At 48.7% G+C, this 17,897-nt stretch overlaps 1 protein-coding gene across 4 annotated transcripts in view; it reads left to right on the forward strand.

Annotated features, from left to right (window-relative positions):
* FARP1 (FERM, ARH/RhoGEF and pleckstrin domain protein 1) overlaps positions 1-17,147 on the forward strand; it is a 543,186-nt gene extending 526,039 nt beyond the window's left edge. For all 4 annotated transcript variants that reach the window (XM_078657512.1, XM_078657514.1, XM_078657515.1 and 1 more), the window contains exon 27: positions 15,641-17,147. In XM_078657512.1, coding sequence (XP_078513638.1) covers positions 15,641-15,722 — 82 coding nt within the window. In that variant the 3' untranslated portion in view covers positions 15,723-17,147. The remainder of the gene's footprint in view (positions 1-15,640) is intronic.
* The last annotated feature ends 750 nt before the right edge of the window (positions 17,148-17,897 follow it).

The raw sequence follows: 17,897 nt of genomic DNA on the forward strand, positions 1-17,897 counted from the left end.
GACACAGGGGCTAGCATCACCATGGTGGCTGATGGTATAGTCCCCTCTAAGCAACTTTTACCTGGTGCCACATACCAGGTAACAAACATTGATGGCATCAAAACAAATCATCCCATGGCAGTAGTAAGTCTCAGCTGGGGAGGTGTCATTGGCCCAAAGAGAGTGGCAGTGTCATCAAACTTGCCTGTAGACTGCCTACTTGGTAATGATTTGGAAATCTCAGCCTGGGCTGAGGTTGAACAGGAAATCCATTCTAGAATGGTAAATTCCAATGGAAAGGTTAGTGGGGCTGTAATGGCTACAGCCCCAATCCAAGATGTCCTTCCTGAAAAGGTTGGTAGGGCTGAGAAACTCTCTGCCCCATCTTTAGCAAAAGTTCTTCCTGAACAGAATAGCAAAGCTGTTATTATAACAGCAGAAACCCAAACTGAGTCTCCTCCAGAAAAGGTTGGTGGGGCTGTGATGGCCACAGCCCCAACTCAAACTGATATGTGCGTTGTGAAGCCTGAAATGATGGATAACTCCACACAAACTGAGAGCATGGAGGAGGAAGAGAAATCTCCCCCTCACCAGACTTTAGGACAGGATCAGCCTCCTCAGGGAACTGATCTTACCCCTGATGAAGGAACTGCCCCAGAGGTTGTTAGGCCTGGCCTGACAGAGCCTCTGATGGCGGTGGACCCTTCTCAGGTGGGACCCAGTCTGGAGCAGGTAACCTGCCCCTCTCTCCCTTGCCTTAGCCAGCCCAGGGCTGCAGAGGACAAGAAGGACAGTGAGACCCAGAGGGCCCCCTGTCAAATAAAGCACCCCCATCAACAGATTAGGGGCACCAAAACTAGTAGCCCTAGTGAGGTGAAAACTTTAAAAACTCCTGAGGGAGCCCCCTTAAAAACAGTTAGGGACCTCCCACAGAACGAGTCTGTTGGGCACAGCCAAACCTGGGACCCAAAGGGCCCAAACCTGAACTGTCCCCCCAGCAAGCCAAACAGAGGGACCCAGCCTCCAGCTTTAGGTAGCCAGAGGTTGACCCTGAGAGCACAGTGCAACTCAGTTAAAGAAAGAAAGGCACACATGGTGGAAGATAATTGGAGGAAGCTGAGCCCTAAATTAGTAGAGCCTCACTTCAGTACTCCATATCCAAACCAGCCTTTAACTTTGCATAAACACACCCAAGGTAGTGATTCCCTATGGTGGAGACCCTCTAATACCCCAAGGGTGAGGGACTGCTTAGTGGACCATGAGACAGGGGGTACCCATGCTAGTGCAGGTACTTCCTTATATGGCCACTCAGGCAATATAGGCTTACCTGGCCAAGGATAGCCTTATCTCCTTTCGTTTGGGGGGGGTTGTGTAGGAAGGTGGCTACCTGACTATGGTTACCCCAGATTTTTTGCCTGTGTTTAGCTGGTTTTTTGACTTAGTTGACCTGGTTCCCTGCTAATCAGGGCTCCAGGCCATCTGCTCTCTCTGTAAAATGGATTCCATGTACCCTAGGTACATACCACAATTGGAAATGGACTCCTTGTCAGCCCCTGTATAATGCACTATAGGTGCCCAGGGCATAGGGGCCACCAAGGCCTACCAGGGGCTGCAGCATATCTTTTGCCACCCCTGGCTGGTTCTTAAATTGACACAACTGGCTGATCACTCAGCTGGGGTAAGGTGGTGTAATCACCCCTTACTTAGGTATAGTATACCTATATCTAAACCTATATCTGGACACATATAAACCTGTGAGCCACTCCTATGGAAGGCCTCATCAATCCTGGAGGCAGAGTGCGTGGTTTAATGTGAGATGGAGCTCTAGCATGAGCTGAGCCTGTCTGCAGCTGTCGGGAACAACTCCCTAAGCTGTTTCAGGATAATGCCATACCATATACTCTTAAGTGCATTATAATCCTCGCGGTTATATAGCAACTCTGGTTTGGCTTTATCAAAACATGTCGTGTAAGGTGTCATACGATTTGGAATACTATCCCTTCGCCAGTTCTGGCGACGGGGATAGCATTCCACCCCTCTAGAGGGGTAAGACATGTTACTTTACTTTAATGCGGTTAATTTCTAAAAGGGCCTTAGATCCACAAAATGGATGCCTCTGCCACAGACAAGAGTCTGACCCCCTGAAGCTGACCGAAACTCAGCCAAATGGGGCCTGGACAAAGGGTTTCCTGTCGCAGGAGGGTGTTACCACCCTCCAGACAGGAGATAGTGGATTGTAGCAGGGAGGTCTGAAAGAAACCAGACACTGCCTGGGGCGCACAAGGCTGCCCCTTGCATAATCCGGCCAAACCGGTTCTGGGGCACTCCAGCCCTCGTGCCAGGGCGGCCTGGATCAAAGGAAAGGGGTGTATCCACCCCCTTCCTGGTTCCCACCCATAGGGGGGGACCTAGCAGGTAATCACGCCCCCCAGATTCGAATAAGAGTGGGAGCAGTGCCAATGCACTTCAGATTATCCTGAAGAAACATAAGAAACGAAATTCTGGACCCTTCGACCTCCTACTCGACGTAGAAGCCCGAAGAATCTCCCTTGTGGTCAAGGAGTGACCACCCTGTGTAAACAGGCACCATCCAGCTATCGACGTCTACTTTGTTGCAGTTCCCGCCGGAACTCGAGCGACAGAGATCGACGAGATCAAGCCTGCCTGCTTTCCAACAGCCCGATCCACAGTCCCTGCAGAGCTGAGACCCGTGGAGGCGACCGGAAGCGTGGGGCACGCCATCTTGAATTGACCACGAGACGCTGACCGTGCAGCCCACGAGTGACCCTCGAAGCTGTACACCGGGGTTTCAGAATCCCCCACCCTGAGCCACACTTGCACCGAAGTTCAGCCCTCCACACTCGACGAGTGCTGCGTGGGGCCCTTCTGCTTCTTTTGGCTCAACGCGTTGGCCCGGTCACTCGCCAGCCGGCTAGTGGCCCCTGTGCCGACGAAAACTTGAAATCGACTTGTGAATCTGGTTGCTCCAGATCTGCCCCAGCTCCCCTGAAAAGGAGCCCCCACTCTGACCCTCCTGATTCGAGTGAGAAGCAATCTCCCGGTTCCGCGTGGATTGCTTTTGCCAAGTGTTGTTTGCTCCAATCTTGAAGCCGACAGCGCCGACGGCGAGAGCCTGTGTGGGACAGATCGTGACCTGCTCCTGGACGTCGTAGATGCCCCAGAGCCCACGTAACAGCGGAGAGAAGCACCTCGACAGCGACCTGATTGCGCCCGACATTGCCTGGTTCCGTCCTGGTTCCACCCTGGTCACTGCTGAGTGACCCAGACTCTGTCCCCTCTGCTTTCAGGTACTTTTCGACTCGAGTCCACCCTTGGACTCCACCGGACACTTTTCTTTCACCCCGCCTGCAGCCCTTTCAGCTTCAAGCACCAAGAGCCTGCGTGACGAAACCCGACTCAACTTCGACCCTGTGCACCCGCTTCCTGTGGGTGAGGTAACTTTGCTCCGCCGGTGTTCCCACACTGGTACACATCTCTAGGGTCTGTGTCTTAAGTTTTGTTCCTCTAGGTTCAGCAGAAGTGTCCTTAAACTTTAACTTTGTAACTTTTACGCACCATTGGTTAACATTGGTGCATGCGTGCGCTTTCCGCACTGCTCCCGAATCCCGTGGGCCTCTCCCGACTTCAGCACTGCTTGTCCTGACTGCTCCCAGCGATTCCCTAGGCCCTAGGCCTAACCACTGTTCGATTGGTATCTCTTATACCACTTGTTTAGTATATGGTTTGAGTGGCCACCCGCCCTCATCCATAATTGTGCAACTTGTATGTTTAAACTGTGCTTTTGATTTAACGCTTGTGCCCCTTTATTCATAAAGAATACTGGGGATTGTTTTTAGTAATAAACACATATATTTTTATAATATATACTTGTGTGGTGTCCTTTCATTTGATATTACAGGATTGTATGTGGTAAAACAGCTCGCTTAACACGACCTCTTAAGTTAAGCCTTTAGGCTGCTTAGTCCATGCTACCCCTAGGATAGCTTGTCTAACAAGGTTGACTTACAACCTGACACCATAAGGGATTGTTTGGTCTGATAATAGGTGGTTCCAGAATTGGAAACATCACCTATCAGGCCAACTTCTCACATGTGGTAAAGGGCGTGTGGTGGAGGATCTGAGTAGAAATCTCGCCTTGAATGCGTCTGCAGGGTTCGAAGTCTGGTGAGATATTTTTGCTCATCTCACTGTCATGCTCGCACATTTTTGGTATACAGTTTCGATGGTTAGTGGTCTGCCCCTTTCTTCTGGACTGATCATGGAAGTGCTTATAAGACTAATCACCTGCCCAGCTAGTCACTAGCTCATAAACTGATTTAAATGGAGTGAGTCTTCTAGCAGGAAATTGATCACCACCGCCTGTTTTCCTCAATCTCTTTCACTTGATCGAGGAAAGAGTTTAGTCTCCTAAAGTGATTCTCTCAAAGTAAAGGGCTGAATCTCACCCTTCATAAATTTCAGAATTTAGAGCTTACCTTCCAACCATATGGACCTATCGGATAACAACTTTGCTGCCCTTCAAGGAGCTAGGAGGAACTTAACGTGGTCACGCTAAAAAAGCAGATGATCATCCTTCCTGTTGCGCCCAAATATTATCTTCCCCTGGTGATATTAAAGCATTAATTGCCCCTTGCAGTAATTAGCATCAGTTGCCTGAGGCATTGCAGGGATGGTGAGCATTCATTTCAGAAGGCAGTAAGGAGTCTGAATGAGCATCCGTGCCCTTAGGCACTAAAGAGCCCCAGTGTTCCAAGGCAGTAATGAAGGTCAATGTTTCCAGGCAGTAGTAAGGCTTAAGAGGCCCAGGCACCCACGAGCACCAGCGGTCACAAGGCATTAAAGCATCAGTGGCCCAATGAAGTAATGGACATCAGCGTGCATAAACACCAGTGATTCGAAGTGTTGTCCTACGACACTTTAGTAGTTGTGGTGTAGTTCTGGATTTTTCACTTTAAAAAAAAGGAAATTCAGTTGGTGTTCGTACACACACTGGAAGAAAGATAGAAAAAAAGCTTTATTTTTCTGTTATTTATATTTTTTATTTGAGGGGGTTTGTAAAGTGCTGTAGGATGCCTAGATGGACAGGGGAGGCTGTCTGTGAGGGTGGAGGACATTGACCTGCTATGAAGAAGCTGCACACTCAGCAAACACTGTCATTGCCTGTTAAAGGGAACTGAAGGGGGGGAGGGGGGGGCAGTGACGTGCTCCATCAAACTTTGGGGCAGCCACCGTCAGAAGATGCTGATGGAGGTCCCTCGTGCTGTAGAGATTGGAGAAGAAAAGAGCGGGTTGTGGCCCCTACTTGGTCCTTGAAATAACACAGAGGTGGAGCTAGCTCCTGGGCTGAGATCTCCTGTGCGCTGCACTGATTGGAAGGTGACCCTGTCATTCACAATTGCACTGCTGTGGAAAGGAGCATCAGTGGAGCATACAGCGGGGTCGCCATGGGTGCACCACAAAAATCTTTGAAAAAATGAAAGTGTCAAACCCACACAATGCAATCAAATAATGAAATATGCAGTTCTACCGGCCCCAATGGAGTTGACGCACAAACAGCGCCACTAGAACCAATGGGTGCAGATCTCATTAAGGCAGAGACAGAGTCTCCGCAGGTCCTAGACAATAAATTTAATACCATGGCAGTAAATATGACTTTACTAAGAGCGTCAGGGACCATGATACACTGGACAATCCCCTGGAGATAGAACTACTAGACACACCAAGAAACAGGGCATTGAGAGGACACCTGCCCTAACAGTGCTAGAACTGGTAAGGACTGATGGGGCCCTAAGCATGGAATGAGGAGCATGGTCAAATATACACACCAAGAAACAGGGCATCCAGATGACACATGGCCTAACAGTGCGAGTAGTGGTGAATTCTGATTGAACTTTGAGCATGGAATTAGAAGCATGGTCGAATATACCAGCAGTTTGTTGGCTTTGAAACCAATGAGCTTGATCGCTAGATAGAACGCACTTATGTGATGATTCCACCCGATGTTTTTTTTTTCTCCAATTTTCCAAATACAGAAACTGAGAGCAATGGAGCACGCGTATGTGATAATGAGCCCCATTGGTCTTGTTAAGGGTCCCCCCCCACCGGTTCACTAGCATAATGCTGCTGGATGCCGTACCAGCCCCAGAGTAACTGCATTGAATGTGTGGTGCTGGCTGAAGCCCCAAGCGATTGTGTCCCACACTAGATTTGAGAGGTTTTTTTTCTGTTACCGTTGTTATTATTGTTCTTTTACAAGTTTACACTGGGTGGTGGCAGGCAGGAGCGGCTCCTCTGTGAGAGCAGAGAAGCGTCGCCTTACTAAAACAATGCCCTAGAGCAGCTGAAAAATAGCAGGGTAATAAAGTTTATTTATTGCCATTTTATTTTTCAGCAACTGCGTCACTCCATCCCGACACTAAGTTCAGGACATGGTGGGGCAATTGCTGCTGAGTGGCAGCATGGAGCTGTGCACTTATGTTTAAAGTGCGCATGTCCCTTTGGCCGGCCGTCTTGCGATGGCCAGTCAGACGTGCATTTTAAACTTCCTTAACCCCTTCCACGCTGATGACGGAACCGCTCCGTCATCAGCCGCGGTAGCGCTGTGCTGATGACGGAGCGGTTCCGTCATGGCCCGCTCGACGCGCCTGCACGGCGCTCATTTCGCGCCTGCGCGGCGCGTTCTATTGAGCGGGCGGGGCCATGACGGAACCGCTCCGTCATGAGCACAGCTCAACCGAGGCTGGTGACGGAGCGGTTCCGTCACCAGCATGGGCACGCCGCGCGGCCCCCCGCCCCTTTAGCGCTGCGGCGGAATAGCCACCGCAGCGAAGGTGTTAACATAGCTGTCTTAGAAAGCTGGGTTAGAGAGAGCACAGACCTCCAGCGCTCATAAGGGCACTGAGAGAGGCCACTCCCTCCAATCCTGACGCTTCTCGCATGCTGTTTAACAGTGGGATTGCTCCACAGATCAATATTCTGCAAGATTGATTTGATTATTACGGTCTTAGTATGGGGCAGAGGCTAACCCAGAATTCAACTCACTGCTCCGAAGCTGCCATATGAACATGGTGAGTTATCCCTTCCAGACTGGGTGCTACTACCTGATGGCTCCTGATGCAATGTATAGATGGGGCTCCAGCCGAGAGAACACATTATTCGAAGGGTGCTATCCAGAGTCCTGACTGCACATTGCACACATGGTCATGAATCATGAGAACAGGGAGACTCCCTATTTGATATTGATGATGTCTCAAATGCGGGACCACATGTGTGCAATAAATATTAAAGTGACCCCTTTTACGGTGGATGCTGAAATATACTCAAGGTGGACAACCCATACTGTGTATTTATAAAGCACTGCTGCTGGATTGGGTAGCTTACCTGCTGAACATCAAGGAGAAATGGCAGCAGGACACTGCCTCTGCATTCACTGATATTGGATCAGACAAGATACTACAATTCTTCAAGACTGTCTGGCAATGCATGGATTTGTCGCTTTCAGATTAAAATGTTACACAGTCCGTATTGCCCCCTTAAGTATACAGCAAAAGATATATCCCACCAGGTCGTGAGACTGCCTGCGCTGCCACCAGGGGCGCATATTTTCTGCATATGGTGTGGGCTTGCTTGGTAGTCGGGGACTACTGGAGGCAGGTGGTTGCTGCCTTTACAGAGGTAACGCAGAGAGCTGTACCCTGTTCTTTAACACACTGTATATACTTGACTTACATCCTAGGCAGAAGAAAATTCAGTTATAAATTTGTAGCCCTTTGGTTATTGCCGGCAAAGCAGCGCTAACGATACATTGACTGCAACTGCAAGGCCCCTGCCAAGATTTGTTGAAGAGAGATCCATAAGAATAGCTACGTCAGTGGCTACTTTTATGAAGCTGGTAAGGAGAGATGAGATTTGCCATATTATTTGCAAGAATGGCGTGGAATAATAAATAGTGTTTTGGGAGCTAATAATGACCTAGACACAACACAGAAAACTAGAATTTTTCTCTTTACCCTGCAAAGACTCCTGTTGAAGCTGACAACAATGTACAGTTGCTTGCACAAAATGGCACCTATAAATGCTATTTAACCCCTTCGACGCTCATGACGAGCTCAGCTCGTCATGAGGTACACCTCTCGTACGCTCATGACGAGCTGAGCTCGTCATGAACCGCGGGTTTTTTAAAACTTCAGCGCACAGCGGGAAAATGCGCCGCAGCGATGCGGTTAAGATGTCTGCCCTGTCCCATCCTGTGGTTATGTTATGGGAAAGAAAAGATCAATACACGAACCAGAGGCATTCGCTTGGGTGTGGCCAGTCGTGGGTTCCGTGCTTACTTTGTCCCTGGAACCAAGCTATACCCGACTGGTGAGCCCTAATAAGGGCGAAACCAGACTTGGATTGCTTGTGTTGCGGTTCAGGGAGATCTTGGCCTGGCAGTTCGGGCTGGGCTGTTGCTATTGTGGCTGGGTCAAGACTGACTTGTATATGGCTGGGGCCAAACTTAGATGGGCAAATTAATGATTTTTTGAATGCTACCCCGAGTGATTGTCAGTGCAAGCATTCCTCCCATCACCTTTTGTGTGTTTGCTAAATCTGTATGTGTCAGGAATGTGTATTTGAAATGCTGAATCTCTTACAAAGCTAATTCTGCAATCCAATTAAATATATATATATATATATATATATATATATATCAATTTGCATTCAAAATAATACTTCCCATTGGGTATAAAGAAAAACGGCACATTCTACGTTGTTGTAGAAGAGATTTCCAATACCAGTCTGGATAGTGCTAAACGATATATTGGCGAAATGTGGTGATCATTATTTCAAAGGTTAACGTTTATGTTTTTCTGATTGTGCGCATTACAGGGCTGACAATTTCGTAATTAACAACAAATAGACTACTCCCATAACACAATTGCTGGCATATGAGTAAATACTTACTGGCCTAGGCAAGAATGGCCATTAAAATAAGAGAATAACTTAAAATCATATGGTAGCCTGCGTTCTATTTAAGAAAAAACTCGGTAGCAAACTCCTATTCCTTGGCTGATGAGAAGATACATTTTTCAGTTAAGATGCACATTTTTTTGGCAACTAATTCTCTGTAGACTTGTCTTGTCTACATTTCGAGAATATTGCGTTTTCTCCCAAGAACCACAAATCACTGAAAGGAATTTAGGACATGATGTACAAAGGATTTTAGAGTCCGCAAACCCTCTGATTCAGTAAATGTGAGGGTTTGGTAACACAAAAACTCTTTTTTAAATGTACTGAACCCATTTAACAATTTGCAAAAGGTCTTCAAAATCGTTAAATAGGAGTAGGAAACAATAAGGAAATATTATTTGGAAGACGTATTTCAAGGGGTTCCTGACAAATACCGATCCCTCAAGATATGTATTAATGTTTTGTCACCGTAATCCTGTTTCAAAACATTAATATTTTACCACCAAATCAAAGGAGGTGGGACCCATTCGCAAATGGGAAGGGTTTCCCAAACCAACACTTCCCCTTTTGTAAATGGCGTTTAAAAAAAAAAGTGGACGACTGCCTAATCTTAAAACAAAAACGTATTGACAAATTTTTATTTTCTTTTTTTGAAATGCATCCCATTTTCCTTTTCAGAATACGGGCTGCATTTACGAAGAAAAAGGATTGCTTTATTTTCAAGCAATCACAAACATGGTGGTCTTCTGATCCCCGAAGGGCACCGTGCCTGCTGCGATTGTAGCGGGTCACAATTTGAAACCTCCCTCATTAGTATTTGTGAGGCTGGTTGAATTGTGGCCCACTACGATTCTGTATTTTATGAACCGACCTATTGATATATAGGTTGGTTTGCAAAATAAAGATACGGTCAGTAAAAGTCGATGTGTAAATTGCAAACCCATTTACCTAATGCATTCTTCGTACATGAGGCTTTTAGTCTTTTATTATCCATTATAGATTGCTCTACCACTCTTTCTGGGGTTTACACCATGCTTTATAGAATTCAAATTAATAAATAGATAAATGAAATGACTTTTGTTGCTTTATGTTTGCCTTTCTAGGTCTCGCCTGTCGATGCGCATGCGCATCGAGCTTGCGAGACTATTGCGGCTTAAACAACCTTTAACTAACAAGCAAGGAATCGTGGCGATTCCTTGCAGTGCCCGTGACTTTTAAGCTCAATGCGCATGTGCATTGAGCTTAAAAGCGCGTGCACATCAGTTCCCTCAGCCGCAATCGCCGTCTGTTCCCTCAGCCGCATTCCTCCGACACCTTTTGAAGTGAAGCTTAGCTTCACTTCAAAGGCCCCGGCTTCTTCACACCCACATGCCGCTCTCCCCGCTCCGCCCCCTCCCACGTCTTCACACGTCTCACGGCCGGCAGGCCGTCTCGTATTTCTCCTCCCTCCCTCGCCTCCCTCCCTCAGCACGGGTACAGTCGGGACCACTCTGTGCGCTTGCTTTTGGATTTCGCAGCACTTTCCCAGTTGCCTTATTAGCCACCCGGGGTGTCACCAAAGTGCCTTGATTAATGCCGTGGCAGTGGAGAGGGGTGCCCCTGCTCTCACAAAGTGAATCACATTTTTCAACTTCTCGCCCCAATAGTTCCGCTCCCCAGCCTCTCTCCTGCCCGTCACTTTCCACCCTCGTTGCACTAAAAGCGAAAGTAAGTAAAAGCGCCTCGTTTAACAAAGCCCTTTACTTCCTGACCAAGAGAATGCCCGAAAATACAGGTATTTCAATGCAGGCTAGTCATGTCTTGCTCCCAGCACACAGTGTGCTCCTAAACATACATCTCTTCTTTGCTGCTCCTAAGTGTCTATCAGCGTCTATACCCTATGTCTTTGCACCCCTCCCTCCCCTGCACACCATCCCACACGGTCCCCAACTACCCCCAAAACATTTTAACCTCAGTCTGCCACACTTCCTCTCTCTCTGAGCCTGTCTCTTCTGCTATCCCAGAACTCGCGAACAGGCTCCTCTCCCCATGAGTCTTTACCACTGCCCTCCCTACTTGAGGCCCTCAGTTCATCTCTTCCTCTCCTCCTGCAAAACTTTCAGGTGAGTTGTATCTCCCCCTGCCATTTGCTCTGGTCCCTCCCACCTGTCCATCAACCTTCCGGTGCCCTGGTGCTGCAGTCATAGCTAACTCTTGCATCGGCTCTTGCTGGCTATCGGCTTATTGCTAAATTAGCCTCCTCTTTCTTCATTCAACCCTCAATTCCGTCATGAAGTGGACCTGTTTCACCCTCACACAATCTGCCCTCTCTTGCCCTCGGTGCCTTTCAGTTACTCTCAATGTCCCAGTCATTTAACTCCTTAACACATACGTAAAAATAATTGCCATTTATAACGCCAATAGCGCCAACAAATACAGACCTACGACATAAGTAAAACACATTGACCTTTACATGCACAGCCACTGAAAATGAATTTGCATTATTTCTGCAAGTGTTTTTTTTATGCCGTTAGGAAATATTTATTTATATTTACGTTTCCAGGCCGTAGTTGGGTATAAGTTCCAGGAACCGAGCAGATACTAACTTTTAGTATTAACTTTCGATAAAGTACATCTGCTGCTTTGAAGTTTTTTTTTTTTTTTTTTTTTACCTGAGTCCAGTATTTTTTTTAAGCTTTCTGGTCGTGTCTCATATCCTGAAGAATACCACATTTTTCCAGTTGGTAATTTTTATTTAATGCGGTGTGATGGGAAGAATCATTTGTTTCTTTAATGAGTAAAGAGTGCCAGACCCATTTAAAGAAGTTATTGCCGAGTTGATATATTAATCAATTGGCTGTGAGCCTACAAAAACATGACATCCACCGCATCCACCACCACCGCATCCACCACCACCACCACACCCACCACCACTACATCCACCACCACATCCACTACAACCACCACCGCATCCACTACAACCACCACCGCATCCACCACATCCACCGCATCCACCACCACATCCACCGCATCCACCACCACATCCACCGCATCCACCACCACATCCACCACATCCACCATCACATCCACCACCACCACCACATCCACCCTCACCTCCACATCCACCATGACATCCACCGCCACATCCACCACCACATCCACCACCGCCACATCCACCACCACCACATCCACCACCACTTCCACCGCATCCACCACCACCGCATCCACCACCACCACATCCACCACCACTTCCACCACCACCGCATCCACCACCACTACATCCACCACCACATCCACCACAACCACCACCCCATCCACCACCACCACCGCATCCACCACCACCACCGCATCCACCATCACCACATCCACCACCACATCCACCACCACCGCATCCACCACCACATCCACCATCACCTCCACATCCACCATGACATCCACCGCCACATCCACCACCACCACATCCACCACCACCACATCCAACACCACCGCATCCACCACCACACCCACCACCACTACATCCACCACCACATCCACCCCATCCACCACCACATCCACCACCACATCCACCACCACATCCACCATCACCTCCACCACCATCACGTCCACCACCGCCAAATCCACCACCACTTCCACCACCACCACCGCATCCACCACCACCACCGCATCCACCACCACCACCCCCACCACCACTACATCCACCACCACATCCACCACAACCACCATCCCATCCACCACCACAGCATCCACCACCACCACCGCATCCACCACCACATCCACCACCACCGCATCCACCATCACATACACCACTACCACCACATCCACCATCACCACCACATCCACCGCATCCACCACCACCGCATCCACCACCACCGCATCCACCACCACACCCACCACCACTACATCCACCATCACATCCACCACATCCACCATCACCTCCACATCCACCATGACATCCACCACCACCACATCCACCACCACCGCATCCACCACATCCACCACCACCCCCACCACCACTACATCCACCACCACATCCACTACAACCACCACCCCATCCATCACCGCATCCACCACATCCACCGCATCCACCACATCCACCGCATCCACCACATCCACCGCATCCACCACATCCACCGTATCCACCACCACATCCACCACCACATCAACCATCACCACCACATCCACCATCACATCCACCACCACCACCACATCCACCACCACATCCACCATCACCTCCACATCCACCATGACATCCACCGCCACATCCACCACCACATCCACCACCGCCACATCCACCACCACTTCCATCCACCACATCCACCACCACTTCCACCACTACATCCACCACGACATCCACCACAACCACCACCCCATCCACCACCGCATCCACCACCACCACCGCATCCACCACCACCGCATCCACCACCACCGCATCCACCACCACATCCACCACCACATCCACCATCACCACCACATCGACATCCACCACCACATCCACCACCACCACATCCAACACCACCGCATCCACCACCACCACCGCATCCACCACCACCACCGCATCCACCACCACCACCGCATCCACCACCACCACCGCATCCACCACCACCACCACACCCACCACCACATCCACCACACCCACCACCACATCCACCACCACCACCACCACCCCATCCACCACCACCACCACATCCACCATCACCTCCACATCCACCATCACCTCCACATCCACCGCCACATCCACCACCACATCCACCACATCCACCACCATCACATCCACCACCGCCACATCCACCACCACCACCGCATCCACCACCACCACCGCATCCACCACCACCACTACATCCACCACCACATCCATCACCCCATCCACCACCACCACCGCATCCACCACCACATCCACCGCATCCACCACCACCGCATCCACCACCACATCCACCATCACCACCACATCCACCATCACATCCACCACCACCACCACATCCACCATCACCTCCACCACCACTACCACCACCACATCCACCATCACCTCCACCACCACTACCACCACCACATCCACCATCACCTCCACATCCACCATGACATCCACCACCACCGCACCTACCACCACTACATCTACCACCACATCCACTACAACCACCACCCCATCCACCACCACCACATCCGCCGTATCCACCACCGCCACCACATCCGCCATCACCACCACATCCACCATCACATCCACCATCACATCTACCACCACCACCACATCCACCACCACATCCACCATCACCACATCCACCACCACTTCCACCACCACCGCATCCACCACCACCACATCCACCACCACATCCACCACCACCGCATCCACCACCACTACATCCACCGCATCCACCACCACATCCACCACCACATCCACCGCATCCACCACTTCCACCGCATCCACCACTTCCACCGCATCCACCACCACCGCATCCACCACCACCGCATCCACCACCACCGCATCCACCGCCACCACATCCACCGCCACCACATCCACCACCGCATCCACCACCACATCCACCACCGCATCCACCACCGCATCCACCACCTCATCCACCACCGCATCCACCACCACCACATCCACCATACCCAACACCATCACTTCCACCACCACATCCACCACCACCGCATCCACCACCACCACATCCACCACCGCATCCACCACCACTACATCCACCGCATCCACCACCACATCCACCACCACATCCACCGCATCCACCACTTCCACCGCATCCACCACTTCCACCGCATCCACCACCACCGCATCCACCACCACCACATCCACCGCCACCACATCCACCACCGCATCCACCACCGCATCCACCACCACATCCACCACCGCATCCACCACCTCATCCACCACCGCATCCACCACCACCACATCCACCATACCCAACACCATCACTTCCACCACCACATCCACAACCACCGCATCCACCACCACCACATCCACCACCACCACATCCACCACATCACCACCACATCCACCACATCACCACCACATCCACCACATCACCACCACATCCACCACCTCCACCACCCCCACATCCACCAACACATCCACCCCCACATCCACCACCATCACCACCACATCCACCATCACCACCACCACCACCATCACCATCACCACCACATCCACCACCACCATATCCCCCAGATCCACTCACCCTCAACACCTCACCCTCAACCCCTCACCCTCACTCACCCTCACTCACCCTCACTCACCCTCACTCACCCTCACCCTCACTCACCCTCAACCCCTCACCCTCACTCACCCTCACAACACATATTGTGTTACAATAGGTGTCACATTTGCGAAAGATAAAACTATCTAGAGATGTAGCATAACGACCAGAGCTGCCATATAAGTCACGTAAATACAAAACATGTTGCATTCCAAATGCTATAGGTGTCACTCATCCATTTGCAAAACGAAAAATGTCAAACTCTTCTATTGCGAGACCTATTGCATTTTCAATGCTTGTTGAAAATTCACGACATCATACCTAAAACGTTCCAAGTGCACCAAAACATCTGTGGTGTTTGGTTTTCAAATTACCTCCTGCAGCAACAGTATTTCTGGTAACTAATATGTTATTAAATGTTTCCCACAGTTGGCAAAACCAGGATAAATTCCGATTTTTGCAGATTTTCTAAGAAAATATATTAACGCCTCTTGTTTTTTTCTTCACAGATGGATGGAGGTGATCCGAAGTGCGACGAGCCCAGCTCTGCGCGGCCCACTCCCAAGTCACAAGGAGTCTCGCGTGTACTGAGGCCTCCTCGTGAGCCAAATCCGAACTTTTCCAGCTGCTTTTTCTAGGGGAAATTTGGTGTCATTCCTTTCCTATAATTGATGTTTATACAATCTAGAAGTACAGTAGTTCCAATTAAAAATAATGAACAAGCTGCTTTTGCAGCAACTTGTAAGGGTTCATTAAAAACAACATTGCTCCCCTCTTGAACTTTTTGAGCGACACCCTTCTTGTCTAAAATATTCACTCCTGTTTGTTTCGCTGGCAGCAGGAAGTGAGTCCTGTTGTGTCTGTTTTGTCCTTCTTTTGTGCCATTGAACTGGAGCTCGTGCCAAAACTAAAGAATTAACCTCCTGCGGAGTGCCAAATGAAATGGCATGAAATGCCCCTTCAAGGATTGTTCCTTAAAACATGGTACCAGCACACGTGCTGTTTAGCCGTCGGAACGAAGTCTGTGCGGTTTATTTTTATAATTGTTAAATGTGATCTTGTAATGGCAATCTGTAAACTGCAGTTGTTTTTTTTATCAAAATAGGCCTTTTCCATGAAATCCATTTTACATTGTGTAGTCCTTTTAATGAAGTTTGAAAAAATAACTTATTACTTGTATATATCTGTGCATCACTTGTGGAGTTACTGTTCATTGTGTACAAAAAAAAGTTGTTTACAACAATTCAGGCTTCTAACCTTTTTCCACCGTCAGTGAAATTTTGTTAAAACACAGCATTCAGTTATTCATTTTTCCCACATTTTCTTTTCTGTGTTCACAACCTGAAAGTTTATTTGCAAGATGAAAAAAGCTGTGCAATAGTAGCGAGCGATAGAAATGTAGTGTGAATGTCGTGCAAGGTAGGAAGGATCATAGGTATGTTATTGGCTGTGGCTATTTAGCCAACTGCCAGGTAAATAGTGAAGCTTCTCTGCTAATTAGCGAACCTCAGAAAGGCTGTGATTTTTAATGGCTGAATGAATAGGCTGTTCCTATGGTTTATTCTCGGACTTAGTTTGTCCCTTATTATGGCCTTTAACAACCATTTATCATGCATGGAAAATGGCTGGATCAAAGTGGACTTTGAAGGACTTACAAAAAATGGTTTAGACTTTTCTGTTTTCTTTTAGGTGTAGTAGGGCAGGTATCAACACCGCCCCTTTCCTGACAATGTTTTTGTTTATTTAAAAAAAAAATGCATTTGTAAATGGCACCTTAGCTGCTTTTCCTCCATTTTCTTTTAAAGTGTTTTTTAATGTGTCCCTTATCTGTTGGAATTCAGCTGATCGCCTGTTTTCATCTCACATTGTTAGTGTGATTTTTGTTTTTTATATGTCATTTTCATGCAATATTTCATTAACATGACTCAGTTTCTATAAACTACACCAGGTACTACACCTGAAATACAATTACATGATCGTCTTGCTATTAAAATATTTTGAATGTTTTTAATTATTCATCAGATTCAGTCATCATTTCCAAAATATGATTGCAGTGGATATGCAAACTACAGTGTGACTGAGGCTGTGGTTTTGTGCTTCCTGCTGTTCTGGGGTGTTGGTGTAGATAGCCTGTTTCAGAATACTATAAGTTGTTCTTATTGTTTGTTGTTGTCCTTGGAATTGAGATAGATTCACACTGTCACTTTGAAATTGTTGCATATGATGCTTAGTTTGTGGAAGAAGTTCAGTTTTTAGGGCTCGCCTGAGCCAAAGGGCTTGCGCATTGCTCCGGCGAGATTATAGTAAGCGGTCCGAAAAGTCTACCAAAGCGGCGAATTAGACACAGTTCATGTGAGACAGGCGCGTGCACAACGCCAGCCTCGTCACACACCACCTTTTGTCTGTGCCTCGGCATCAGACTTCAAAGGCTGCCGCTCCCCCGCCCCCACATCAGAATTTAAAGGAATGCGCTCCCGCTACCCTGCCACAGCAATGCCGAGAGCTTGTTTTGCTTGCTACTCCTTGCCCTCTGGTCTCCGCCTGCTCTCCCGTGTGCTTGCATCTTCCTTCCTTGGCCCTGGGTGTTTTCCGTGTTCTCCCATTCAGTGCATTCTCGACCCCGTACTTAATTGCTGTCCAAGCCCCAGCCCTCGCTGCCTCTATCATTATACACTCTCCCTGTGTTTACCTGTTTCACCTTGCTTTTTCCAGGCTCCATCATTCTGTGCTTTGATAAACTGAACGCGCTTTGTAGCACTCAACCCT

Source organism: Lissotriton helveticus, chromosome 8 (genome assembly GCF_964261635.1).
Source record: "Lissotriton helveticus chromosome 8, aLisHel1.1, whole genome shotgun sequence".
Lineage (NCBI taxonomy): Eukaryota > Metazoa > Chordata > Amphibia > Caudata > Salamandridae > Lissotriton > Lissotriton helveticus.